Raw genomic sequence first — 27,064 nt, 5'->3', positions numbered from 1 at the left:
TTTGATCCCAGTGAGGCCCATTTCTGATTTCTGCCTTCTGGAGCTGTAGATTGTAACTTTATGCTGATTTAGGCCACCAAGTTTGTGGCAATTTGTCACAGCAGCAACAGGACCCTAAGTCAGGTGAGTTAGCCACTATTATTCTGTTTACAGTCCCCTTTAGTTCTGCCTTTCTTCACAGTGCAATCTAAAAGACTTCTGCAAAATTAAAGGGATCTCTTTGCCCACGCAGACACTGTTTTTTAGTTTTTCGAGCCTCTAGCTACCCTTAGTCTCAAGGCTGTTGCCTTCAAGGCAAGCTGCAAGACAATTTATAACATCCTCTTCTTAGACTTTCCATTTACACATGGAAAATCAAATGCATTAATCATCGGCATATGCCACAAAAACCATGGTGTGAGGTCCTATTCAGGAAAAAATTAACTCTGAATTATGGCCTCCCTTTCCTTGGCAGGGGGCTCTGAGCTTCACAGAGACCCTAGAGTAGGAGTCAACCCCTCAGGTCTAAGGCCCACCGAAATTAGAGCGCTTGGAGCAGGAGACATGGGAAAGGAAAAAGGAAAAGAAGTTGGTAGGTCCGAAGGAGGCTGGAAAGAGGGGAAGGCAAAAGAATACACAATCCAGCCAAATCATGGGACGTGACAGATGGCCTCCTGCAATCTAGTGCTGCGGGTTCTTGCTGTAGTTTCGGAAACTTCCCGCAGAGTCCAGCGCAGCGCACCTGCCCCTGGCGGCCGGGCCCTGCTCTGGAGCCTGCGGCAGGCCGGGAATGCGGTTCTGGGAGAGCAGCAGCCCAGGCGGGGTGGTGGGGAGACTGCAGGGAGGAGTCTTGGGGAGTGCAAACGGAAAGACTACATCTCCCAGGCCGCCACGCTTTCCAGCTGGAGTCCTAGGGCGCTGACTGCTCCCCAGTTTCCGTAGGGAAACGCTGGGCCACCGCGGCTATTGTGCGTCGCGCTTTCGCCCTCCTCTTCCCGCTGCGGTGTCTATGGAGCCAGGCTACGTTTAATTGCCGCCGCGGCTTAACCCTTCCGGCGCCTAACAGGACGGCCGGCAAGCTTCTTTGCACCAGGAAGAAGTCTTAGCAGCCGGCGGGCCCTGGTCACGAAACCTTAGGGTACAAGGAAGACAGCTGAAGAAGGAGCCCGAGCGCTCCTGTTTGGTCCTCGGGCTTCGCTGGGGCGGGGCGCAGGCGTTGGCTTTAAGAAGGGGGAGGGGACAGTGCAATCGGGTTGCCCGCGGAGTTCGGCTAAGGAAGTCTTCCGCTCGCTCGGGAGCGAGGAGTCTGTAGCCAGGAGAGGCTGCTCCCAGCTGCAGCTCTCACCCTCGCCTACGCCCTGGGCGGGCGGGCCCAAGTGTCACGTTTGCAATTGCTCAGGAAGGATCCGGCCTGTCTCCGGAGGCAAGTCGGGCTGCTGTTTCTGCCGCCTATCTGGGGAGGCGATGCCTAGGGGGCATGCTGCTTGCTAGGCAGCATCCTGCCGGGATCTGACTGCGATAGTTGGCTCTCTCTGGCTCTGAAGCCACTGCCGGGGCGCAGGTTCTCTGTCCGGACCAGCCAGCGCTCCCCAGGAATCTCATTGAAACAGGTACCTGTCCTCCAAAGGGACAGAGGCTATAAGCTTCCTTAGGCGGGTCGGGCGCTCAGTCCGTCCCCTCTACTTCCTCTACTGTGCCATTGATGCTCCCGGTCTTTGTGTCTTTCCTCTTTCCCCCTACTCCCGGCCATCAGAACCATGGGACATCCCCCACTGGAGTTCAGCGACTGCTACCTGGACAGCCCTGATTTCCGAGAGAGGCTCAAGTGTTATGAGCAGGAACTGGAGAGGACCAACAAATTCATCAAAGACGTGATCAAAGACGGCAACGCACTCATCAGCGCTATGAGAAGTAAGTGCAAAACTTCGATGAGCTGTTTCTCTGATCTGGTGCCTCTGGCCTTTAAGCTTTTCCACACCACCAGGGGAAGGGAGGTTGCAGGGTGACTCCCAGCCCAGATCTCTGAGGCAAATGGGATTCCCACACTTGGGGAGTACAGATGGTAGAAGTGGAAAGTGGTGGATACAAATAGAACTTTGGGCCTTTCTCTTTAGTGGCTTTGACCTTACAAGACATGATATGTAGCTGTGCCAGGGACCCTCTTGTTCAGCAATTACCCTTACTTGGCAGATGTTTGTTCCTAAGGGACAATCTGCTGTACTGTTAGATATATTCAACACGCCTGTCTGGGGCAAAGTGATATCTAAGCTGACCAAGGAACTACCACAGCACCTCCTAAACAATTGGGGATTAAGGTCAGCTGCTTGAATATTTTGTCCTAGTCTCAATTTGCTACAGATAAGTGTGGAGGACAGTAAAAAATTTCCCATGGCAAGTTGTTTTTTAAGGAAAGCACCTTTGCCCCGTGAATTATTTTCTTGATCACACTAAACTATGGTTAGGTCAAGGTCAATCTAAGTTCAGGATTATTGGATGGCTTCACATGCCACTGAATTCTGCTTGAGTGTGGAACAAAGAGCTGCTTACTTACTCCCTGGCACAAGAGGCTCAGTCCCCAGAAAGTGAAACAGGGATAAGGTTGGGGGCTGCTGGGCTGAAGGAACTTCACCTAGCTTGGCTTTTCCAGTGGTCACAGCTGACTCAGCTATAGGAAGCTCTTTCCTTCCCCCATTGTGTGTGGAGGTTTTCTTTCTGCCGGTTGGCAGGAGGCTTGGAGTAAAAGAAAGAATAATAAAAATCCCCAACGAGAGTGCAAGCAAGCCAACCCTTTATGCCAAAGCATATACCCAGAAGAATGGAGGGTAATGATTGGGTGGAATGATAGTTAATTTTTTCTCTTGGCTGAAAGATGACTGTGAAAAATAAAGTCAGTCATTGACAAGTATGTCCTATACTGTTATAACTTTGTTTTGAGTGGATTTATCACCAAATACAGAGTCTAGGACCAATGTGGCAACCTTCTTAGGTGGATGCAGTCAACCAAGAGCAGGGAGAAAGAAAGATTTAAAGTGGTAGTGCAAGGCCCGGCACGGTGGCTCACACCTATAATTCCAGCACTTTGGGAGGCCGAGGCAGGTGGATCACCTGAAGTCAGGACTTTGAAACTAGCCTGGCCAGCATGGTGAAACCCTGTCTCTACTAAAAATACAAGAAAAATTAGCTGGGCATGATGGCAGGTACCTGTAATTCCAGCTACTTGGGAGGCTGAGGCAGGAGAATTGCTTGAACCTGGGAGGCAGAGGTTGCAGTGAGCCAAGATAGCACCACTGCACTCCAGCCTGGGCGACAAGAGCAAAACTGCATCTCAAAAGAAAAAAAAGAGAAAAAGTGCCGTGGTAACTGCTGCCAGTTTGTATTTCTTGTGTAGCCCTTCTGATTTGCCCCTTGGAGTCTGTGCTTTTCCTGCATATGTTCTCTGCTCACTTTTGGTCAGAATATGTACACTGTCGAACTTCCTGCAGCTCATTTGATTGCGTTTGATTATTTAATGGTTTGTTTTACTGTGGCCTGACCAAGAGAAAACTCCTGGTATAATCTGAAATGCTGATCCTTAAGAGGTTAAGGATATGCGAGTTATGCCACATAAATAGAAAGGTGAGAGTTCACTGAAAGGAAAAGGAGGAATGTTTCAGCTTTGTTTTTTGTTTTGTTTTGTTTACACATTATGGTAAACTGCTTGGTGCTGTATCCACAGTAAAACGAATCTTATCATAAGCCCTAGGAACGGAATGGCTTTGTGAAGTGGATGCTAACTGAAAGTGTGCTAAAAATCACCAGCTAATGCATATCAGAGAGATTAAGATTTGTAAGAAAAAAAAAAGCAGTTCAATAAAACATGGTTGAAGGGCAAAAGTTTCATAAGATGGGGCAAGTAAAGGTTTTTATTCTTTTCTTTTTTTAAAATTTTTGTTTTTGACATTAAGTCTCTCTCTGTCACACAGGCTGTAGTGCAGTGGCACGATCTCAGCTCACTGCAGCCTGGATCTCCCGGGTTCAAGTGATTCTCCTGCCTCATCCTCCCTAGTAGCCGGCACTACAGGTGTGTGCCACTGTGCCTGGCTAATTTTTGCATTTTCGTAGCGATGGGGTTTCACCACATTGGCCAGGGTGGTCTCGAACTCCTGACCTCAGGTAATTCAACCCCCTTGGCCTCCCAAAGTGCTGCGATTACAGGTGTGAGCCACTGCAGCTGGCGTCTTTCCTTCTTTTCTAAGACTCAAAGTGGTAAGAGTCAACAATTAAGCAGACAACAATTAAGCCAGGCCTGGCTAATTTTTGTATTTTTAGTAGAGATGGGTTTCACCATGTTGGCCAGGCTGGTATTGAACTCATGGCCAAAATTTTGCATATGAGCAAAAGATCCAAGAGATATTCTAGATCAGGGGCTCCTTGAAATTTGTGGTAGTTTTCTGTTTCTGAGTATACACAAAAGCCAAAAATAGGACAGGCAGAAAATAAAACTCAGCAGCTAACCCATTCTCCATTTCTTTCCATTCAGTTGCTGGATTCTAATAGTCTGATTAGCTAGAGCCAAAGGTGGGATGTTTCCCACTGTCTTGACCACAGTGGTGTTTATACTCCCACTCTGCTTCCTCACAGTGTGCCAGCAGAGCGACTTTCTCAAAGTGGTAGGGTGGAAGCAAAACATGCTCTCGGTTTATTTGGAGAGAAAGGAACATTGGAATCGGAGTTAGAAGACCAGGATTACGTTCTTGGCTTTCACCAACTTGGGATCTAACACAAATCACTTTTTTTTTTTCTGAGACAGAGTCTTGCTTTGTCACCCAGGCTGGTGTGCAGTGGCATGATCTCGGCTCACTGCAGTCTTCGCCCTTTGGGTTCAAGTGATCCTCGTGTCTTAGCCTCCTGAGTAGCTGGGACTACAAGCACACACCACCAGGCCTGGATGGTTTTTGTATTTTTGGTAGAGACAGAGTTCATCATGTTGGCCAGGCTGATAACAAACTCATGGCCTCAAGTGATCCGCCCATTTCGGCCTCCCAAAATGTTGTGATTACAGGCGTGAGCCACCACACATGGTGCCACAAATCACTTTTCATTTTTCTTGTTTTAGAGACAAAGTCTTACTTCGTTGCCCAGGCTGGTGTATAGTGGCACAATCAGAGCTCACTTTCACCTCAAATTCCTGGGCTCAAGTGATCCTCTCATCTCATTCTGCCCAGTAGCTGGACTACAAGTACACACCACTATGCCTGGGTAATGTTATTATTTTTTTTAAGAAACTGGGCTCGCTATCTTGCCCAGTCTGATCTGGAATTCCTGAGCTCAAGCAAGCCTCCCACCTCGGCCTTTCAAAGTGTTGAGATTATAGGCGTGAGCCACCACACCCAGCCAAATCACTTGTTTTTTTTTTTGAGACAAACTCTTGTTCTGTCGCCCAAGCTGGAGTGTAGTGCTGTGATCTCAGCTTACTGCAACCTCCACCTCCTGGGTTCAAGCAATCTTGTGCCTCAGCCTCCTGAGTAGCTGGGATTACAGGCACCCACCACTATGCCTGGCTAATTTTTTTGTATTTTTTGAGTAGAGACGGGGTTTTGTCTTGTTGTACAGGGTGGTCTTGAACTCCTGAGCTCAGGCAATTCTACCCACTTGGCCTTAGCATGAGCCACCGTGCCTGGCCCCAAATAACTTTTACTTCATCTGTAAAATGGGGGTAATTATACCTCCCTCCCAAGATTGTTGTGAGGCTCAAAGGAATTAATGGATTATAAAAATGCTCTGTATATGGAAATGGCTAAACAAAGTTGTTGATAATACATCTTCAGATTATTAATATATCTGTTGGTGAATGTGTCATTTCTGTAGATTTCTGAAAGGAAATGCATAAGCGGTAGTAGTTGGAACCCCCTCACTTAAATGTGATCTCTTTATAATTATTGGAGTGCAAGGTGATTATAACTTAAACTAGTGGAAAATAAAAACACTATCCCTCTGAAAGGTGACTGTATTACCAACTTTTCTGTTTGTCCTTTATTTTTATGTTGGCAGCTTCAGTCTCTGATGTTGTTTGAGTATTTGCTAAACACTGAGGCTAGGCGTTACTCAGAACAACTAATGTGGCCCCTACTTATATTGCAAGGCAACATGACACATCTAATAAGTGGCATATATAGTTAGCAAACACATACTATTCATTCAATACATACTTGTGCACATACCGTGTTTAAGCCATTGTTTTTGGGACTGTCAGGCTTACAGAGTGAGTCACAGATGCATACTGCTTCCAAGAAGTTCTTAGGCTGGTGGGGGAGACAAGACATGGGTAGAAATGTGTCATATAAGGTAGCAGATACAGATGGGAGCCATAAAAGTGGGAACAGGTGGACATGATGATATATGACATGAGAGGGAAAGCGGATTTCCCAGTGGGAGCACAAGGGACGAGCCAAGGAGGAAGCACCGTTGGAGCTGGGTAGAATTAATAGCACTATCACTTGTTTAGCTGTTTCCATGTGCCAGGCATTACATTTTGTAACAGATTTTTGAGATAAGGATTATTACTGCCATTTTATAGATGAGGAAACTGAAGTTCTGATGAGTTAAGTAACTTTCTCAACTAGTAAGGTCAAGAGAACATCGAGAACACATGGACACAGGGAAGGGAACATCACACACTGGGGTCTGTGGGGGGAACTAGGGGAGGGGCAGAGCGGGGTGGGGAGTTGGGGAGGGATAACATGGGGAGAAATGCCAGGTATAGGTGATGGGGAGGAAGGCAGCAAACCACATTGTGATCTATGTACCTATGCAACAATCCTACATGGTCTTCACATGTACCCCAAAACCTAAAACACAAAAAAAATATATATTTTTTAAAAAGAGTCTGAATTAGAACCTAAACCTGACTCGGAAGGGCCTGCTTATCCTACTGCATGACACTATTCAGGAGAGGGCATTTCATGTAGCAGGAGTGACACAGAATATAAAGGGACAAGAAATAATTTGAGTCATCTGGGATGTAGGCAGCAGAAAGGGAGGTTTGGGAAATGAGATTGGAAGGAAAGGTTGAGGCCTGACCTTATGGGACCTGTTAAGGGCTTCAGACTTTCCTCTGTAGGAAAGGAGTGCTAAGAGAAGGTTTTTGAAGAGGGGTGTGGTTTGAGCTGTGTTTTAGGAAGATTCATCTGAGAGTGATTGATGTATAAGGTGTTAGCAATCCCTCACAAATATTTGTGACTTTCCAGCAATCAATTTACAGCTTTAATTTTTATTGTTTTGAGATGAAGTCTCGCTCTGTCACCCAGGCAGGAGTGCAGTGGTGTGGTCTTGGCTCACTGCAACTTCTGCCTCCCAGGTTCAAGCAATTCTTCTGCCTCAGCCTCCCGAGTATCTGGGACTACAGGCGCGGGCTGCCATGACCAGCTAATTTTTGTATTTTTAGTAGAGACATGGTTTCGGAATGTTGGCCAGGATAGTCTCTATCTCTTGACCTTGTGATCCACCTGCCTCAGCCTCCCAAAGTGCTGGGATTACAGGTGTGAGCTACTGCGCCTGGCCAGCCTTAAATTTTTCTTGATATAGCTCAGGGGTCAGTAAATCTTTTCTGTAAAGGACCATATAGTAAATATTTTGGGCTTTAAGGGCTGTGCAGTCTCTGTGGCAACTACTGAACTCTGGATTTTTGTGAGAAAGTGGCCATAGAGAACATGTAAACAAAGCAAGTGTGGCTATGTTCCAGTAAAACTTAATTTATTGACATTGAATGTGAGTTTCACAGTTTCACATGTCACAGAACATTATTCTTCCTTTCAATTTTTTTCAATCATTAACAAATATGAAAAACAGGTCAGGCATGGTGGTTCACACCTGTAATCCCAGCACTCTGGGAGGCCTTGGTGGGCGTATCACTTGGGATCAGGAGTTTGAGACTAGTCTGGCCAATAGGGCAAAACCCCATCTCTACTAAAAATACAAAAATTAGCTGGGCGTGGTGGCGTGCACCTGTAATCTCAGCTACTCAGGAAGCTGAGGCAGGAGAATCACTTAAACCCGGGAGGTGGAGGTTGTGGTGAGCCGAGATCACACCATTGTACTCCAGCCTGAGCAACAGAGTGAGACTCCATCTCAAAACAAACAAAAAACAACAACTATAAATATATATTATATCTGCCCACCTCAGCCTCCCAGAGTGCTGGGGTATATATATGGATATATATATGTGTATGTATATGTATATGTATATATATATATATGGATTTATATATAACCTTTTCAGCTTACCTGGGGGAGGAGGACATGCAAAATAGGTAGCAGGCTGGATTTGTCTCACCAGCTGTAGTTTACACACCTCTGGATAGCTAGTTAACCTGAAAGACCTAATTGGATTTTTATTGGTAAGGCAGTGAATGTTGCTATAGGTAGAACATAATGCCATATTTCACGTTTTCCATCAACCAGTTTTACTTTGGCGTGCTACTAATTACGTCTGCTTTGAATTCATGGATCTCAGGCTCCAATGCTGTCAGAGGCCAAGGAAAAAACAGAAAAGGATAAAGCTGCTGGAAGTGGGCTAATAGCACTAGAATTATTGGGGTAAAATATAGCAGCCTCACTCCAGTAAAACGGCGTTTATGTTCTTATTTTATTTTTTGAGATGGAGTCTTGCTCTGTCACCCAGGCTGGAGTGCAGCGGAGAAACCTCGGCTCACTGCACCCTCTACCTCCTGGGCCCAAGCAATTCTCATGCCTCAGCCTCTTGAGGAGCTGGATTGCAGGTGCACGCCACCATGCCTGGCTAATTTTTGTATTTTTAATAGAGACGAGGTTTCACCATGTTGGCCAGGCTGGTCTCGAACTCCTGGCCTAAAATGATCCACCCACCTCAGCCTCCCAAAGTTTTGGGATTACAGGCATGAGCCACCACACCCAGCCTACTTTCTTATTTAAAAAAAAAAAAAATGTGGTAGCTAAATAAAACATTTTCATAGGCTAGATTCAATCAGGTTGCAACCCCTGAGCTAGATGATGCAGCACTACCAGTCTGACTCTTGGACTCTAATTGGCTAGGAAAATGGAGGATGACAGTCTTTAGATAGGGGCTTTCCTGGGGAAGCAACACTGGATAGTCTTTGCAAATGAACAGAGGTGGAATGATGGTATAATGGGAAAAAACCCTGGACATGGTATCTAGATACCTAAGGAGCTGGTTCTGCTACTAATGGGATCTGTGACCTTGATAAGCGATTTCACTGGGACCCCAGGGTCTGCGGCTTTACAAAGTTGGGTCTGGAGTAGGAGGTTTATAAACCTAGCATTCTATGACTTATTATTTTTTGCATGGCATATTGTAGTTTTAACGATTTGAGAAAGGAACAACTAACCCAATTACAGGATCTTATTTTACACTTATATAAGTTTTCACATATTTTAGTGTAAATGCCAGTATTTAATTAAACAAAAAATTAAAACAGAATTTCTTTTTTTTGTGTGTGTGACAGAGTTCACCACTCTGTCACCCAGACTTGAGTGCAGTGGTGCCATCTCGGCTCACTGCAATGTTCGCCTCCTGGGTCCAAGCGGTTCTCATGCCTCAGCCTCCCAAGTAGCTGGGACTATAGGCACATGCCACCATGCTCAGCTAATGTTTTTCTTTTGTAGAGATGGGGTTACACCATGCTGGCCAGGCTGGTCTCGAATTCTTGACCTCAGGCTCCAAGTGCTGCGATTACAAGCATGAGCCACCGTGCTTAGCCTAAAAGAGAATTTCTAAATACCCTCTTCCAAACCAAGGATAATATGCTTTATAAGTCTGTTTTTGTTTTAAGAGTCAGAGTCTCACTCTGTCACCCAGAGTGACATACTTATAAGTACAGTGGCACAATCATGGCTCACTGCAACTTCGAACTCCTGGGCTCGAAGGATCTTCCAGACTCAGCCTCCCAAGTAATTGGGACTACAGGCACGCACTACCAATCTCAGCTAATTAACTTTTTTTTCTTTTTTTGGAGAGATGGGGTCCTGCCATGTTGCTCAGGCTGGTCTTGAACTCCTGGGCTCAAGTGATTCTTCCTCTTTAGCCTCCTAAAGTGTTGGCATTATAGACATGAGACACCGCGCCCAACCTATGCGTATGTTTATATATATAAAATAGATGTCAGAAAAAAATATATCATTAAACTCACACATATACATGCACAATCACACATACATAGGCTCTCTTGGACTAATGGAAACTTATATGTTTTTTTGTTGTTGTTGTTGAGACAGAGTCTTAGTCATCGAGGCTAGAGTTCAATGGCATGATCTTGGCTCACTGTAACCTCCACTTCCTGGGTTCAAGCGATTCTTGTGCCTCAGCCTCCCAAGTAGCTGGAATTATAGGCACGCACTACCACGCCTGGCTAATTTCTGTATTTTTAGTAGAGACAGGGTTTCACCATGTTGGTCAGGCTGGTCTGGAACTCCTGACCTCAAGCGATCCACCCACCTCGGCCTCCCGAAGTGCTGGGATTACCAGTGTGAGCTATTGCACCCCACCAAAAATGTATGTTTTAAAAGAATCCAGGGTCGGGCTCAGTTGCTCATGCTTGTAATTCCAGCACTTTTGGAAGCTGAGGCAGGTGGACTGTTTCAGTCTAGGAGTTTGAGACCAGGTTGTGCAACATGGTGAAACTTTGTCTCTACAAAAAATATGAAAAATTAGCTGGGCATGGTGGTGCATGCCCATAGTCCCAGCTACTCAGGAGGCTGAGGCAGGAGGATTGCTTGAGCTTTGGAGGCAGTGGTTACAGTGAGCAGAAATCACTCCACTGCACTCCAGCCTGGGCTACAGAGTGAGACCCTGTCTCCCTGTCTCAAAAAAAAAAAGAATCCAGTCCAGGTGCATTGGTTCATGCCTGTCTCAAAAAAAAGAAGAATCCAAAAGATATATTTTGTACTCTAAATGTACATAAAGTTGATAAAGTAGAAATAATATAATTCTATAGTTTTAATAACTCAATCTTAATTTTTAAAAAAAGTCACTTTCTTACATTCTATACTTTTAAAGTTAGAGTTTTAGATGTTTACATTAAAGTCACCTTTTGGGGTGCCTTTTCAGCTTTCACTTTGGCAACAAGGGCACCTATTTTGTGAGTGATTGCTTTACTGGAAGGATGGGTTGATTCCAAGCCTTCCACTAGCTAGCTCTATGACTTTGAATAAGCCTTTCATTTTGTCAGTCTCAGTTTTCCCATTTTATAAAATTAGAGGTTTGGCTAATAATATTTAAGTTCCTTCTGGTTTTATTATTTTGTTTTCTGGCTACCACCATGTTAGTCAAATAGTCAAACAATGTGAATCGATTTTATCATAAACTTCAAGAGCCAATTTATTTTTACTCTAGGAGAATAGGCAAAGGGAAAATCCAAATAGTATGTCCAGCATGAGTAGATGACTTGCTGACCTACTTGACTCTCCTCTCATTGAATGCTTCTTGGTAGGTCTCAACCTGATGCCCTATCCTGAATAGCTCTATAATGAGGGACACCAAAGCTTTTAATCCCTTTGGGATGGCTCTAGTGCCATGGCGTGTGAGAGGAGTTGGTGATATAATATGCATTCTCACTCAGCAGGTATCTTGTCATTATTCCAGTGATATTTTATCAGTGCCTCTGAGCATGTGGAGTTATTTGACACCTTCTCCAGAGTCACTCAGATCAATATAATGGGTATGTTGTTTGGTGCTGCTGTTACTATTAATAGATGTGAAGCAATGTTAAATGGAATTTGGTGGAGATGAAATGTTGCCATATTCATTGGAGGTCCTCAGAAGATCAGATTCCAAAGTAGCTGGATTGTGGGTGCTGTGGAAACTAGGGTTGAAAAGTGAACCAAGCCAACCTTTCAGTGTGTCCATTTATAAGAAACTATTCTTACTTAGGGGTAGAGGTTGGTGCCGGGGTGGGGTAGGGAAGATTTTAGCTTGACTTGCCCGTTTAGAAAAGTTTTCCAATCAGATTTTAGAGTGATGAAGAAAATTTATTTTTCAGCCTCATTTTTATAGCCTTATTTTTTTTTAAGCATAGCCAAAACCTTTTGTTTAATCTGGCATATGTTTCTCTAATCAGTTACTACAGAAGTTTCCTAAAAGCCTGTGAGGATCTGGAAAGTTACACACTTTTCCATGGGAGTACCCTGGAAATCTTGAGCTGATTTTATTTTCTAGTGGGGTGGAAGGCCCTCCTGATGCTTTACCAGGCTTGTATCAAGTGCTAAACCTTGGGCAATGTAAAGGCAATTCAATTTAATTCAAGAAGGATTTACTAAGCACCTACTATGTGTCAGGCACTGCCCTGGAAACTGGGGATATAGTGGTGAATAACTATAGGCTCTGCCCTTTCGGAACATATGTTAAATATCAAATTACCCTCTTAAATAATTAATTACAATTGTGGTAAGAGTGTGAAGAGGAAATTCAGTGTGTGATTTTTTTTTTTTTTTTTTTTTAGACAGAGTCGTGCTCTGTGGCCCAGGCTAGAGTACAGTGGCGTGATCTTGGCTTACTGAAACCTCCACCTCCCAGGTTCAAGCAATGCTCCTGCCTTAGCCTCCCAAGTAGCTGGGATTATAGGTGTCCGCCACTATGACTGGCTAATTTTTAAATTTTCAGTTGAGACAGGGTTTCGTCATGTTGGCTGGGCTGGTCTTGAACTGCTGACCTCAGGTGATCAGTCCACCTTGGCCTCTGAAAGTGCTAGGATTACAGGCATGAGCCACTGTGACCAGCCTATAACAGAATTATTTATAATGGCCAAAAAGTGGAAACAACCTCTAAATGTCTATCAACTGAAAAATAGATAAATAAAAGGTGGTATATCCATACAATGGAATAGTATTTGGCAATAAAAAGTAATGAAGTACTGATACATGATACAATAAAGATGAACTTTGAAAACAGTATGATAAGTGAGAAAAGTGTTATAAATGACTACATATTGTTCATGATTCCTTTCATATGAAATGTCCAGATAAGCAGATCTATTAGAGAGAGTATCAAGTTAGTGGTTGCTAAGCTGGAGGGTTGGAATATATTGTGACTGCTAATGGGTAAAGGGTTTCTCTTTGGGGTCATGAACATTTTTTAAGATTGGATTGCAATGATGATTGTACAACTCTGTGAGCCATTTTGTGGTGTGAGTCATATCTCAGAGCTGTTTTTAAAAAACCCATTGTGTCTGGAGAAACAGGTGACAGGTGCTTGTCTTACATACCTACATCTTCCTTTAGCTCTATCTTATAGAACATCAGACCTGGAAGGTTGTTTAGAAAGCTACACATCTACTCCACTGGTTTATATGTAGGGAAAAGAAAGTCAAGACAGAGAATTACTCCTCCAGAGACCTAGACTTAGAGTCAAATTGTGACCAGAATTGGTTTCCCATTCCAAAGCTTCCTTCCTTCCTTCCTTTCTTCCCTCCGTCCCTCCCTCCCTCCCTCCCTCCTTCCTTCCTTCCTTCCTTCCTTCCTTCCTTCCTTCCTTCCTTCCTTCCTTCCCTCCCTCCCTCCCTTGTTTCTCTCTCTTTTCTTTCTTTCTTTCTTTCTTTTCTTTTCTTTCTTTCTTTCTTTCTTTCTTTCTTTCTTTCTTTCTTTCTTTCTTTTCTTTCTTTTTCTTTCTTTTTCTTTCTTTCTTTCTTTCCTTCTTTCTTTCTTTTCTTTTCTTTTCTTCTCTTCTCTTTTCTTTTCTTTCTTTCTCTTTCTTTCTTTCTCTCTCTTTCTTTTTTTCTCTCTCTTTTTTTCCTTTCTTTCTGTCTCTCTCTCTCTCTCTCTCTCTATCTTTCTGTTTTTCTGTCTTTCTTTGTTTCACTCTGTTGCCCAGGCTGATTGGAGTACAGTGGCAAGATCATAGTTCACTACAGCCTCGAATCCCAAGCCCAAGCAATCCTCCCACCTCAGCCTCCCAAGTACCTGGGAACCACAGGCACGTGCCACCATGCCTAATTTTTAAACTTTTTGTAGAGATGGGGTTTTGTTGTGTTGTTGCCCAGGGTGGTCTCAAACTCCTGGTCTCAAGCATTCCTCCCACCTCACCCTCCCAAAGTGCTGGGTCCAAGGCTCTTTCTGCACTGTACTCTGAAGCAGGTAGCTTGCATTCACACTGTCTTGATGTTCTTTATTGGGGCTGGGGGTGATTTTGTTTGAAATGACGCATTTGGCAGCAAAGATCTGCATTAGTGGAAGGTGACTTTTCATTCTTTCCTCCCCATTAAAGCTGGGATCAGGTGATTTTCCTGTTGAGCAATCTAGCTCAGTTAAATTAGGGTATGGTTATCTTTTGTTTCCTTTGTCATAGAAGAATGGCAGTACATCTTGGTGGTGTGACACCTGTCCTCTTTGTTTTATGCCCCAAGAGCCTACACCAGCTGGTTGGGCAGTTCCCAAAGTCTCCCCTCTTCTCTGCTCATCTGTCGACCTCTTAGGGCAAACACAGCTGCTTTTCATGTAGCGAGTAGTATATATTGGGAAACGTGTGGCATTACTAACGGATGACAAAGTCCTCCCTCCATATTATTTTTATCCTAAGGCAGCTTGGAATTTTTCATAAGTGGCAAGCAGCTAAGTCCAGCACTATAGTTCCATATGAGGAACTTCAAGGCAGTTCTTTACAAAAGGTTTTCATTAAGGACTTCCCAGAAGCAGGAGGGCCACACTTCAACTTCCATCTCTTTCCAGAGCCAGGCTGTCGTGGAAAAGCCTTTCTCTGTGATTGGAAAATATATATTATGTATGAGGCAATTGACAGCTGGAGACTAATTTTGAATTCATCCATTCTGAATTCATTAGGTGGGAGTGAGTGCAGACAAAAAAAAAAAAAACAAAAAAACCCTGGAACATTGTAAAGTAAATGCCTCTGTCACCATCATCACTATGCTGAATTTCTTTTGCTCTGCAACATGGGAAATATTGATTTTTTTTCCCCTGTTTGGTTGATGTGGAGAGGTTTGTCTTGTAGAATCCATGCCCAGTGTTTCAGGGATTGTGGGGATGCGAGTTCTGTAATGGCACTAAATGGGAAAGCGAGGGATGCCAGTGTGCTAATTGGGTAACAGCTCAGCCAGGGATTGGATAACCATGTAAGCAGAGTAGAAGGGGAGGGACAGCTGGGGCTTCTGGGCATTTTATTTGCTTTTGCTTAGTGAGGAGCAGATGCTATTTGTATTTAACTACTTCCTTTTCTTTTTGACTAATCTGTAGTATCTTGCTGGAAATGGACTCAGAGTTCAAAGGGCCTTTTGAACATTCATTTAACACCTTCATGTTTCAGATGAGGAAACCAAGATCTATGAGGGGTGTTCCTTGCCCAAGGTTACAGAGCCAGTTAGTCACAAAATCAGTACTGAAACCAATAATTGGTCTTACTGTGCTTCATGAAAACAGTTTCTACCCTTTAGGAACCTCTCTTTGCTGAGACTGTGATATATATATATATATATATATTTTTTTTTTTCTGTTGAGGATCACTTTCAGCTTATGAAAGAAAGAAAAGAGTTGTTTCTTTTCAATGACTCTTGCCAAGAATGCACCTTCAGCGTCAGCCTGAAGGCAACCACACATTTTACAGAACTGTAGGAATGAAGCAGTGGAAGGTGCTGGGAGTCTGAAGTTACTTCCGGAGTTTTTCTGGGAGCTTGATTAAAATAGAAGATCAAGAGATAGACCTTCTTCTCAAGCAATTAAAAAAAAAAAAAAAAAGAAGAAGAAAAAAGAAAAGGAAAAAGATAGACCTTTCCCCCAAATACGTGAAATCCAGAGAATCAGTTTATGAATGAGGAAGAAGCAACTCTAATACAAATTGAGTTGGGTTTTAGGATGTGGATATATAGGTAGATGTAGGTATAAACCATCATTTGCAGAGCTCTTTATAGTATACAAGGCACTTTAACATATATTCTGTAATCAAACAGGGAAGAAAGATGTTATTACCTCCAATTTATAGATAAGGAAACTAAGATTTAGAGAACTTAAGTACTTCCCTAAGATTACATAGCTAGTCAGTAGTTGAGCCAAGACTTCGATTTTCTGTGTATTCTTTCCAGTTTCCCATTTTTTTCCCCCTTTAGTGATGAAAGAGAATATAAGTGCTGTTCAGAAGAATACGTAGTTCAGAAAGTAGAAGTATCAAGAAGACATCTGGGGTCTTCTGTAGATAAGTGGAAGTAGCCGTCAGTACACATGCATATAGGAAGTGGCCATTAGAAAAGGTTTGAAAGCTGGAGGACCACATTAGAGAAGTGGGTAGGTGACAGGCTTGAGACACCTGAACTCGTGGTAAGAATTTCCATGTGCTGTTCTGTGAAGGCTGCTGCGGAAGACAGTCCAGACCAAGATAGATGCCTTTAAAGGAGAATTACCTGAAGCCAGTGAGGTGGTTAAAAAAATTGCGGAAGATTCCTATTGGTGATAAAGGAGGGCTGAGCATTTTTCATTACGTCTTTAGGGTGGAAAACAACTTAAAAATTGTAAAGTAGTGGCTGGGCGCCGTGGCTCATGTCCATAATACCAGCACTTTGGGAGGCCCAGGTGTGGCAGATTGCTTGAGCTCAGTAGTTTGAGACCAGCCTGGCCAACATGGTGAAATCCTGCCTGTACAAAAAAATACAAAAATTAGGCAAATATGGTGGTACTCACCTGTAATCCCCAGGAGGCTGAGGGGAGAGGATGGCTTAACCCCAGGAGGCAGAGGTTACAGTGAGCTGTGATCATGCTACTGCACTCCAACCTGAGCGACAGAGTTAGACCCTGTTTCAAAAAAAAAAAAAAAAAAAAAAAAAAAAATAGGGCTGGGTGTGGTGGCTCATGCCTGTAATCCCAACACTTTGGGAGGCTGAGGCAAGTGGATTGCCTGAGGTCAGGAATTCAAGACCAGCCTGGCCAGCATGGTGAAACCCTGTCTCTACTAAAAATACCAAAAATTAGCTGGGCGTGGTGGCAGGCACCTGTAATCCCAGCTTCTAGGGAAGCTGAGGCAGGAGAATGGCTTGAACCCAGGAGGTGGAGGTTGCAGTGAGCCAAGATCATGTCATTGCATTCCAGCCTGGGCAACAGAGTGAGACTCTGTCTCAAAAACAAATTGTAAAGTAGTTAAGAAAGAAGAAAAATAGGATGATATTTTATATAGACCACTTGCTTTTTTATTCTAGAAGTTTCACAGATGGTGCAGACATTATTTAGCCCAAGTTACCTGTGAATGGTGAGTGTGGGGATGATTGTTCTGTAATGGTGTTAAATGGAGAAGTGAGGGTGCCAGTGTGGTAATTGGGTAACAACTCAGCCAGGGATTGGATGGCCACATTAGCAGAGTAGATGGTGGCTCACGCCTGTAATCCCAACACTTTGGGAGACCGAGGTGGGTGGATCACTTGAGGTCAGGAGTTCTAGACCAGCCTGGCCAACATGGTGAAACCTCGTCTCTACTAGAAATATAAAAAAAAAATAGCTGGGTGTGGTTGTAGGCGCCTGTAATCCCAGCTACTCTGGAGATTGAGGCAGGAGAATAGCTTGAATCAGGGAGGTGGAGGTTTCAGCGATCTGAGATAGCACCATTGCATTCCAGCCTGGGCGACAGAGCAAAACTTCGTCTGAAAAACAAACAAAAAAATTGAAAAAAAAAAATAAAAAAAAAAATAAAAAAAAAGAATGGGAGGGAAAGCTGGGGCTTCTACCTTGCTCGGAACTAGTTTCATCCTTAAATGGAGTTGTGCGTTTGTAGTGATACTACACATAATACTTCATAAAAATAATGACAGTGTAGTTTCCTTCTTAGTATTTTGTTCAACAACAGTTTCATCTATGATCTCAATTTGATCTTTACAACAACCCTTTGAACTAATCAGACAGGGCATTATTAGTGCCCTCAGACAGGTAAAGTAACCAAGGGCAGATAATGGTCCCTTGTTTTACAGATAAGGAAATTGAAATTCAGAGAAGTTATTTGCTCAAAATTGCTCCACTAATGTGTGGCAAGTTGGGATTCAAACTCAGATATTCTGGCTCCTAGAGGTGGCAGATTTTTTACTATATATATGTTGTATTGTAGAAGGAGGTGAGTGGTTATGCCTTGTAGGGTGGGTTTGGGAAGCCTGTGTCTCTGGGCTTTCCTGTATGGTCTCTTGCCATTGTAGTTACCTGATTCTCCCTGATGTCTGTCCCAGCTGGCCTGGCTCTGCACTTAGCCCTCTCCTGCTCCTTGAGCTTCTCTTCCTAACACCATCTTTGCACCCAGCTCAATCTCTGTAGAACCCTGTCATGTTCCTCCTGGGGGTTGCCTATGTCTGCTGCTATTCCTTCTCCCTCTAGGACCTGAGGAAGCCCTCTCAGAGACTTTGCTTATTGTGCCTTGTTTTTAAAATTGCCTTCCTAGCCAGCCATCCCTGCTCTAATAATTCAGCTTCAAACTATAATTTCAAGTCTTTTGGACCCTCTTATGCCATGTGGTAGGCAGCCTCTGACATTCAGAGGGGCTCATAAATATAGGTATGCTATGGTAGGATATTTAGGACCAGTTCTTTTGCCTTCTTCTTATCCATATGCCTTTAATCAGCTTCTGCTCCTCTGGCAATATGGGCATAATTGGCATGTGTTTTCAGCAGAGCATATTACAGAGATTTCCATTGTAGCAGGCAATTTTGTGCTAGCCCCTGTCTGGCACTATTACCAAAGCTATTGCTGTTGTTTTGTCAGGTCTAACAAGTCCAGCAAGGTCTGGATGATTGAAGCATTCATTCATTTGGCCACTGGGCAAGGAGACAGTTGCTTGGCAGGTCTTCTCTTCAGGGAGGATTTTCTTTTTTAGTAGCAGTCTCACCTCTAAGGAGTCAGTAGCCCCCTTTAGAACTGGCTTTCCCAAAGTGTGTTTCTGCCCACCTCCACCCAGTGGCTTCCAGTTGTTCTGAAAGCTGCTGGCCAATTGTGCCTTTCATGTTTCTAATGACAGGAGTTAATAACGTGATGTTTAATAGAAAACATGTGTCATCCTATTGGCAAACTAAAGAAGGCAGCTCTGGTCTCTCCATTAAACCAGCAAAGATTTTTTTTTTTTTAATGGTGATAAGTAGGAGTAAGTAGATTGGATACCCACAGGCATCTTTTACTTTGAAGTCTTCTGTAGCTTCTGCTTTTGAGAATAACTGATGGAGGAAAACTTCTTAGCCTTGTACATTTTTGCTCCTTTCCAGAAGTCCTGGGCAGAAGAAAGAGAGGGGATAAGCAATAGTAACTTGAGGCCGGGCACGGTGGCTCATACCTATAATCCCAGCACTTTGGGAGGCCGAGTGGGTGGATCACCTGAGGTCAGGAGTTCCAGACAAGCCTGGGCAACATGGCAAAACAAAAATTATCTGGGCATGGTAGTGTGTGCCTGTAATCTCAGCTACTTGGGAGGCTGAGGCAGGAGAATTGCTTAAACCTGAGAGGTGGAGTTCGCAGTAAGCCGAGATCACACCACTGCACTCCCGCCTGTGTGACAGAATAAGACTCCATCTCAAAATTAAATAAATAAATAAACAAATAATTTTAAAAAATGCAATAGCAACTTGATTTCTGAAGGAGATCTATTTGTAGTAAAACAGGGGTCAGCATGCTGTGGCTCATGACCAAATCCTGTCCACCACCTCTTTTTGTAAATAATGTCTGTTTTCGTAAATAACATTTTATTGGCACATAGCCACACCTATTTGTTTATATATTGTCTATGGCTGCTTTTGCAATAAAATGGCAGAGTTGAGTCATTGCAGTAGACACAGAAAAGCCCTCTGAGACTAAAATAGGCTGTGCAACATTAATTGGCTGTTGTTGGGTAGGGCACGGCATTAAGTTCCTTAAGTGTTCCTTAGACCTTCTTGTTTCTGTCCAGCTTCTGCTGAGTTTGTGTAGAGAGGTATGTAGGGAAGTGGTTTTAGAAATGACCTATTCCCACATATATAATGAAAGCTTGGAATGCAGGTTGTGCTATGAGATGTTTTCCTGTTTGAATGGGCAAAGTGTTCATCATCAGAGATATATTCCTATTGCCTACCCCGGGGCCTGACACAATCTCAGTTCTGATCCCAAGAAACTCTCATACAGGGGTTTTGCTTTTCCCAGTGGTCATTTAGAAACACATTGGCTCACTAGTGCAGAAACGGTTCATTCTTTCTGACTGTCTTTGTGTATTTGGTCATGGAATCCTTTTTCCTCTTTCCCGTTATGGGTACTTGATGGGATGTTTCACAAAGCCCTTGAATAGTTTGAATATGTTTGTTGATTTTGAACTTTGAACTGATATGTGTGTGTGTGTGTGTGTGTGCGTGTGTGTGTGTATGTATATATATATAATTTTATTTTATTTTATTTTGAGATAGTGTCTAGCTCTGTTGTACAGGCTGGAGTGCAGTGGCATGATCTCAGCTCACTGCAACCTCCGCCTTCTGGGTTCGAGTGATTCTTCTGCCTCAGTCTCCCAAGTAGCTGGGACTACTGGCGCCCACCACCATGCCTGGCTAATTTTTGTATTTTTAGTAGAGATGGGGTTTCATCATGTTGGCCAGGCTGGTCTCGAACTCCTGGACTCAGGTGATCCACCTGCCTCAGCCTCCCAAAGTGCTGGGGTTACAGGTGTGAGCCACCGCGCCTGGCCTTGAACTGGTATAGTAAGCCCTAACGTGTATTATACAATTGGATGATATATAAGCAGTCTACAGCTCCGTTGGCAGAGAAACCCATGGTTTTTGATATGTTATTTGTCATAAGATAACAGGGACCTTATTCTCTCTTTGACAGATTTAGAAAGTTCTTTATTAAAGGGCCAGACAGCAGTTCCCTTTATAGTTAATAATGATGTAATACACCAAGTAGTGAAGTCTACAGGACAGGAACCACAGAAGTCACCACAGGGCATATTGCCCAGTCAGGCTTTCTCCAACTAGTCAGATAATATTTCACTGAGGTCTAAAGAAAAGAAATAATATGAACAGGAGCAACTCTCTGCTTCCCTGATTCTTTATTCCTTCTGATTGATTGGTATGATCTTGTTATTTCAGGATGATTATTTTGGTATGATTTAATATTGATTTTAAAAGTGTGCCAGTTACAAGTTTCAATCTCATGCTATTCATGGTACCTTTTCTAAAATGGAGCAATCTGGCCTCCAAAATCTAGCTTTGGAGAATAGTCATAGGTTCCCATGTGTAAGTAGGGCAAAGAGAATCAGAATTACAGTATTAGAAAGAGTATTGAGAAGTCATGGAGTCATGCTTCTGCTTTCTAGCCACCTAAATCATCCAAGACAGATGTGGCTAGAGAATGAATGGAATTAGATTGTTGCCTTGTAGATGTCTTCTATGATTAACTCTGTTCTTTTGAGAGCACTAGAATCCAGTTTGTTAGGGGAAATGATAACTTTTGGACTGCAGGGCTTTAATTAAGCCTTCTTTTTTAAAAATCTTATGCACCTGAAGAACACTTGGGACTAAAGTGGTTAAAGATGTAGTCTTGGTTGAAGTTAGGTTACTGAGCTTAGGTTTCAGCACATTCTCTGTCTAGGAAATTGAGCTCATCAGCAAGTAATGGTGATGGCAAGGCTTAGCACAATGGCATTTAGTTGCCAAAATGAGCGTTGGTTTGGGAGGCACACAGATCTGGGTTCAAATTCCCTATTTACTATCTGGGTGGCATTTGAACAAGCCATGAAATTCTTAAAGTCTCAGTTTCCTCAATTATAAATGGAGACAGTAATGCCAACCTTGGTTATGGAATGTATACAGGAAATCACATATTTGAAGGTAATATACTCTTAATAAATGTTAGTCTCTTCTGTTTAAGAATATATTTTTAAAAAAACATATAGCAATGCTTGTGCAATAAATAAACTTAAATTCTTGTAATTAATAGCTTAGTTGGAGTTTGGATATGGCTTATTTCTTGAAAATTCAAGAATACACTTCACAAAGAGAAAAGGAATATGAGTGCATATTTCTCACTGTAACACAGCCCTGCAGATATTCCAGTGACAGTAAGGTAGGGACTGATCAGAAAGCCTTCTGGGATAGCATATAACAGCAGCCACACTCACCAAGAAAGGATTGGTGTGCCTGATCCTCTTCTCCTTTTCATAATAATCATTTGAGAAAGATTTGCATTGTTATTTATAGTGCTCTTGGGTCTGATGTTATATCATTGTGGTTCTACTGGCACTGAGAAAGGGAACAATCTTTAGTTCTGGTCAAAGTGCCTAACATAGCACCTGGCCCTCAGTAGTCTCTAAGTATTTTATTTTAATAAATGAATAAGACCCTATATTACAGGAGCTAAATCGAGACAGAATGGTTAAGTGGCTCATCTAAGGATTAGCAGAGACAGTGTTCTTGTCAATAATGGGACCTGGCCTACTGCCTTGGTTCTTAACACATATTCTTCCCTTTCCAGGCTGTCTTGTCCCATGAATATTGTGTAGTATACTTTAAAGAGACTTCCTTCCCCTTCATCAGCTGGTGATTTGCTTGTACCTAAATTAAGAGAGTGCCTTATGGTAATTCAAAGCATAATGTTTTCTCTAGGATTTCTTTTTCTTTTTCTTTTTTTTTTTTTTTTGTTTGATTTTTGTAGAGTTGGGGTCTTATTATATTGCTCAGGCTAGTCTTGAACTCCTGGGCTCAAGTGATCCTCCTGCCTTGGCTTCCCAAAGTTCTGGGATTACAGACGTGAGCCACTGCACCCGCCCTATTTAGAATTTCTTAATTGTTGGAATTGCAACAGATAGGGAGAACTTTTTTTTTGCATGTTTCGTCTGAGCTGAGGTTGAACAAAGGGGCCTGGGTGTGGGTGTGGGGAAGAATAGGTGGTCATGGCATGGATTTTATAGGCAGATGGTGTTGGCTTGGAAGAAAAGCACAGTAACAGTAACATGTGGGTGTGGGTGTAGAGGGATGTCTTCTTTTCCAGCACCATATCTTTGAATCTTCCCACCTTCCCCTGAGAATTGGTTTTGTATACCTTGATGTTGGTTATTCTGATAGACTAAGCTACAGGGGAGAGCTAATGTACATTAATGGACATCTGTGTAGAAATCATCTCACAGAATATACAGACATTCTCTGTCTCTAGTAAGTTGGCCTCTTTTTGAACTTCTCACTATGTCCTAGTTGTTACAGAAGTAATTTAGAACCCCCAGAAGAAATATATAAGCAGGATCTGTTGCATACTGGGCCTGAACAAGCTGGAGAGGAGTAATTTCACATTTGATGGCAGGCTATTTTACTTGCTTGTCTTTCTTCTCCCTTTGCTTTCTGCCTTGCTTTGAGTCACTGCAGCAGCTTTTTGTGATTGTAGGGAGTCTTGGCCAATGTGGGAATGGGACACAGGAATTCGAATTTCTCATCTGACATCTGGAGTATTTTCGGAATGCTTCTGAAACTGATATAAATGAAGAAACTCTAAAGATTACTATTGAACAACAAAATAACCATATTCAGTTGCATTCTTCCCTTTTCAGGTCCCAAGTATATAGCTGAGATGGGCCTAGTGTCTTTCTTTTTATGTACCATTTTAGGCAAGTTCATCTCAGTTTATAAATAGACTTTCTCATTCTCAACCCTTCTTATGAGGGCAGGAAAAAGCGTATGTTTAATAGAGTCTGATAAATTTAATTGCTTTAAATTGTGATGAAATATATATAACATAAAGGTACCATTTTAATCATTTTTAAGTGTAACATCTTAATCATTTTATTGGGATTAAGTACATTCATATTGTGGTATAACCATCCCCACCACCCATCTGCAGAACTCTTACCGTGTTGCAAAATTAAAACTATACACATTAAACTTTAACTCCCCAGTTTCAGCTGCCTTTATCCCCTGGCAACCACAGTTCTACCTTCTGTCTCTATGAATTTGACTACTGTATAAGTAGAAGTACCTCATGTAAGGGAAAGTAGACAGTTTTTGGCCTGTTGTGACTGGTTTATTTCACTTAGCATAATGTTCTTAAGGTTCGTCTGAAGGAAACCCAAATATTTCACCTGAAAATATACATCTTTGACATATTTTAAGATGACTGTTCAGAGCACCAGTAAACAGAAGTATCCCTGCAAAGCTGTCTTTTGGGGGAGATTTGCAGGTGTAGGGAAAATCTGCACTAATGTAGCCAGGTTTTCTCTGAGACTCTCCCTTGTCCACGTCTAGGAAAGATAGTAACGGAGAGTCTGAAACCTATAAAGGTCTGAATAAGCTTTCACCATCTATTCTCTCTGAGGGCTGCTGCCTGTGAAGTTTTATGTACATAACAAGATGACTTCTGCTCACCAGGCTTCCTCTTCTCTCTCTCCCAAAACCTGTCCTGCCACCATAACCTGATTTTCTACCATAACCTGTTTTTGGCCATGCCTGGAGGGAGCTCCCATTCTTTCTGTAACCTCAAGATGGTATAAAAGCATCAACTCTATGCAAAATCTTAAAGAAAACCTAGGAAAATACCATTCTGGACATAGGAACAGGCATAGATTTTATGACAAAGACACTAAAAGCAATTGCAACAAAACAAAAAATTGACAAATGGGACCTAATTAAGCTAAAGAGCTGCTGTGCAGCAAATAAAACTATCAACAGAGTAAACCAGCTATGGAATGGGAGAAAATATTTGCAGACTACACATCCAACAAAGGTCTAATATACAGAATCTATAAGGAAGTTACACAAATTAACAAATGAGAAACAAACAACCTTATTAATAAGTGGGCAAAGGACATGAACAGACACTTTTCAAAAGAAGATATCTATGGGGCCAAAAAGCACATGAAAAAATGCTCAGCATCGCTGATTATTAGATAAATGTAAATCAAAGCCACTATGAGATATCATTTCACCCAGTCAAAATGGCTATTATTAAAAAGTCAAAAAATAACAGATGCTGGCAAGGTTGTGGAGAAAAGGGATCAGTTATAGGGTGTTGGTGGGAATGTGAATTAGTTCAGCCACTTTGGAAAGCAGTTTGGAGATTTCTCAAAGAACGTAGAATAGAACTACCATTCGACCCAGCAATCCCATTATTGGGAAATTATTGGGTGAGGGTTGAAAAACTACCTATCAGGGCCGGGTGCGGTGGCTCATGCCTGTAATCCCAGCACTTTGGGAGGCCAAGGCGGGTGGATCACGAGGTCAAGAGATTGAGACCATCCTGGTCAACATGGTGAAACCCCGTCTCTACTAAAAATACAAAAAATTAGCTGGGCATGGTGGTGCATGCCTGTAATCCCAGCTACTCAGGAGGCTGAGGCAGGAGAATTGCCTGAACCCAGGAGGCGGAGGTTGCGGTGAGCCGAGATCGCGCCATTGCACTCCAGCCTGGGTAACAAGAGCGAAACTCGTCTCAAGAAAAAAAAAAAAAAAAAGAAAGAAAAGTAAAACTACTTATCATACTATGCTTATTATCTGGGGGACAAAATAATCTGTACATCAAAGCCCTGTGACATGCAATTTACCTATATAATAAACCTGCACATGTATCTCTGAACCTAAAAGTTAAAAAAAATAATAAAATGAAAGCACCAGCCACGTTGCCTTTCTTTGAGTTCTTATATTTTGTATGATTCCTGTGTACATTAATAAATTGTCTGCCTTTTCTACTATTAACTTGCCTTTTTCCAGTTGATTTTTCAGAGATTTTTCAGAGAACCACTGAGGATGGAAGGAGTTTTCCCTTAGCCCTTGACACATCCATCTTTTAACATGTGTCAGAATTTCATTCCTTTTTACGGCTGAAATAATATTACATTATGTGCATATACATTTTGTTTATCCATTCACCTGTTTTTTTTTTTTTTTTTTTTTTTTTTTTTTTTAAGAAAAAGGCTCACTCTGTCACCTAGGTTAGAGTACAGTGGTGCGATCTCAGCTCATTGCAACCTCTGCCTCCTGGGTTGAAGTGATTCTCCTCCTGCTTCAGCTTTCCGAGTAGCTGGGATTACAGGTGTGCATCACCACACCCAGCTAATTTTTGTGTTTTAGCAGAGATGGGGTTTCACCAGGTTGGCCGGGCTGGTCTCAAACTGCTGACCTCAAGTGATCTGCTCGCCTTGGCCTCTCAAAGTGCTTGGGATTACAGGCATGAGCCACCACGCCTGGCTCCATTCACCTGTTGGTGGACACTTAGGTTGCTTCCACCTTTTGGCTATTGTGAACAATGCTGCTATGAATATGAGTGTACAAATACCTCTTTGAGACACTGCTTTAAACTCTTGGGTATATACCCTGCTATGGTCTGAATGTATATCCCCAAATGCATGTATTGGAAACTTAATCCCCAGTGCAACAGTATCAGGAGGTGTAGCCTTTTGGGAGATGTTTAGTAATAAGGTCCCTGTTCTCATGAATGGATTAATACCCTTATAAAAGGGTTTGGTGGAAGAAGTTTGTGCCCCCCACATTTTTATTTTTTGAGACAGAGTCTCACTCCGTCATCCAGGCTGAAGTACAGTGGTGCTGTCTTGGCTCACTGCAACCTCTGTCTCCTAGGTTGAAGTGATTCTCCTGCCTCAGCCTCCTGAGTAGCTGGAATTACAGGCGTGAACCACTGCATCCCGCATTTTTGTTTTTTGTTTTTTGTTCTTCAGCCTTCTGCCATGTGAGAACATGGCATTCCTCCCCTATGGAGGCAGTGCTATCTTGGAAGCAGAGCCATCTTGGAAGCAGAGCCTGGACCCTCACTAGACACCTAATTTGCCGGCACCTTGGTCTTAGATTTCCCAGCCTCTAGAACTGTGAGAAATAAATTTCTGTTCTTTATAAATTTCTCAGTCTGTGATAATTTGTCATAGCATCAGAAATGGACTGAGATATACCCAGTAGCCTAATTGCTGTAATGATATAGCAGTTCTATTTTTAATTTTTTGAAGAACTTGATAAATAATTTAAAAGTTTTCTTCAGGATCCATAATATTAGCATGAACTGAGTCATAAAAATATTGGTTTTGCTATTTTGATTCAAACCCATGATTCATTCAGCCAGGGGTTTGGTTTTGGACAGTGGCATTAGGAGATAGTTGATGAGAAAGTTGAAACTACTTACCACGGTAATTAGATATTCTTGAAGTTCG

At 42.6% G+C, this 27,064-nt stretch overlaps 1 protein-coding gene across 4 annotated transcripts in view; it reads left to right on the top strand.

Moving 5' to 3' along the window:
- The first annotated feature begins 867 nt into the window (after positions 1 to 867).
- The window catches only part of OPHN1 (oligophrenin 1), a 386,576-nt gene continuing 360,379 nt past the window's right edge, over positions 868 to 27,064 (top strand). For 2 of the 4 annotated variants that reach the window (XM_032255831.1, XM_032255830.1), the window contains exons 1-2: positions 868 to 1,589; positions 1,733 to 1,890. In XM_032255831.1, the coding sequence (XP_032111722.1) occupies positions 1,737 to 1,890 (154 nt within the window). In that variant the 5' untranslated portion in view covers positions 868 to 1,589; positions 1,733 to 1,736. The other 2 variants (XM_032255828.1, XM_032255829.1) reach the window with 2 other exon arrangements.

The sequence above is a fragment of the Sapajus apella genome, unplaced genomic scaffold (assembly GCF_009761245.1).
Source record: "Sapajus apella isolate SASKATOON/1434 unplaced genomic scaffold, GSC_monkey_1.0 scaffold91, whole genome shotgun sequence".
Classification (NCBI taxonomy): domain Eukaryota; kingdom Metazoa; phylum Chordata; class Mammalia; order Primates; family Cebidae; genus Sapajus; species Sapajus apella.
Note: the sequence above shows the minus strand (reverse complement) of the source record. Positions and strands in the feature narration are given on the sequence as shown.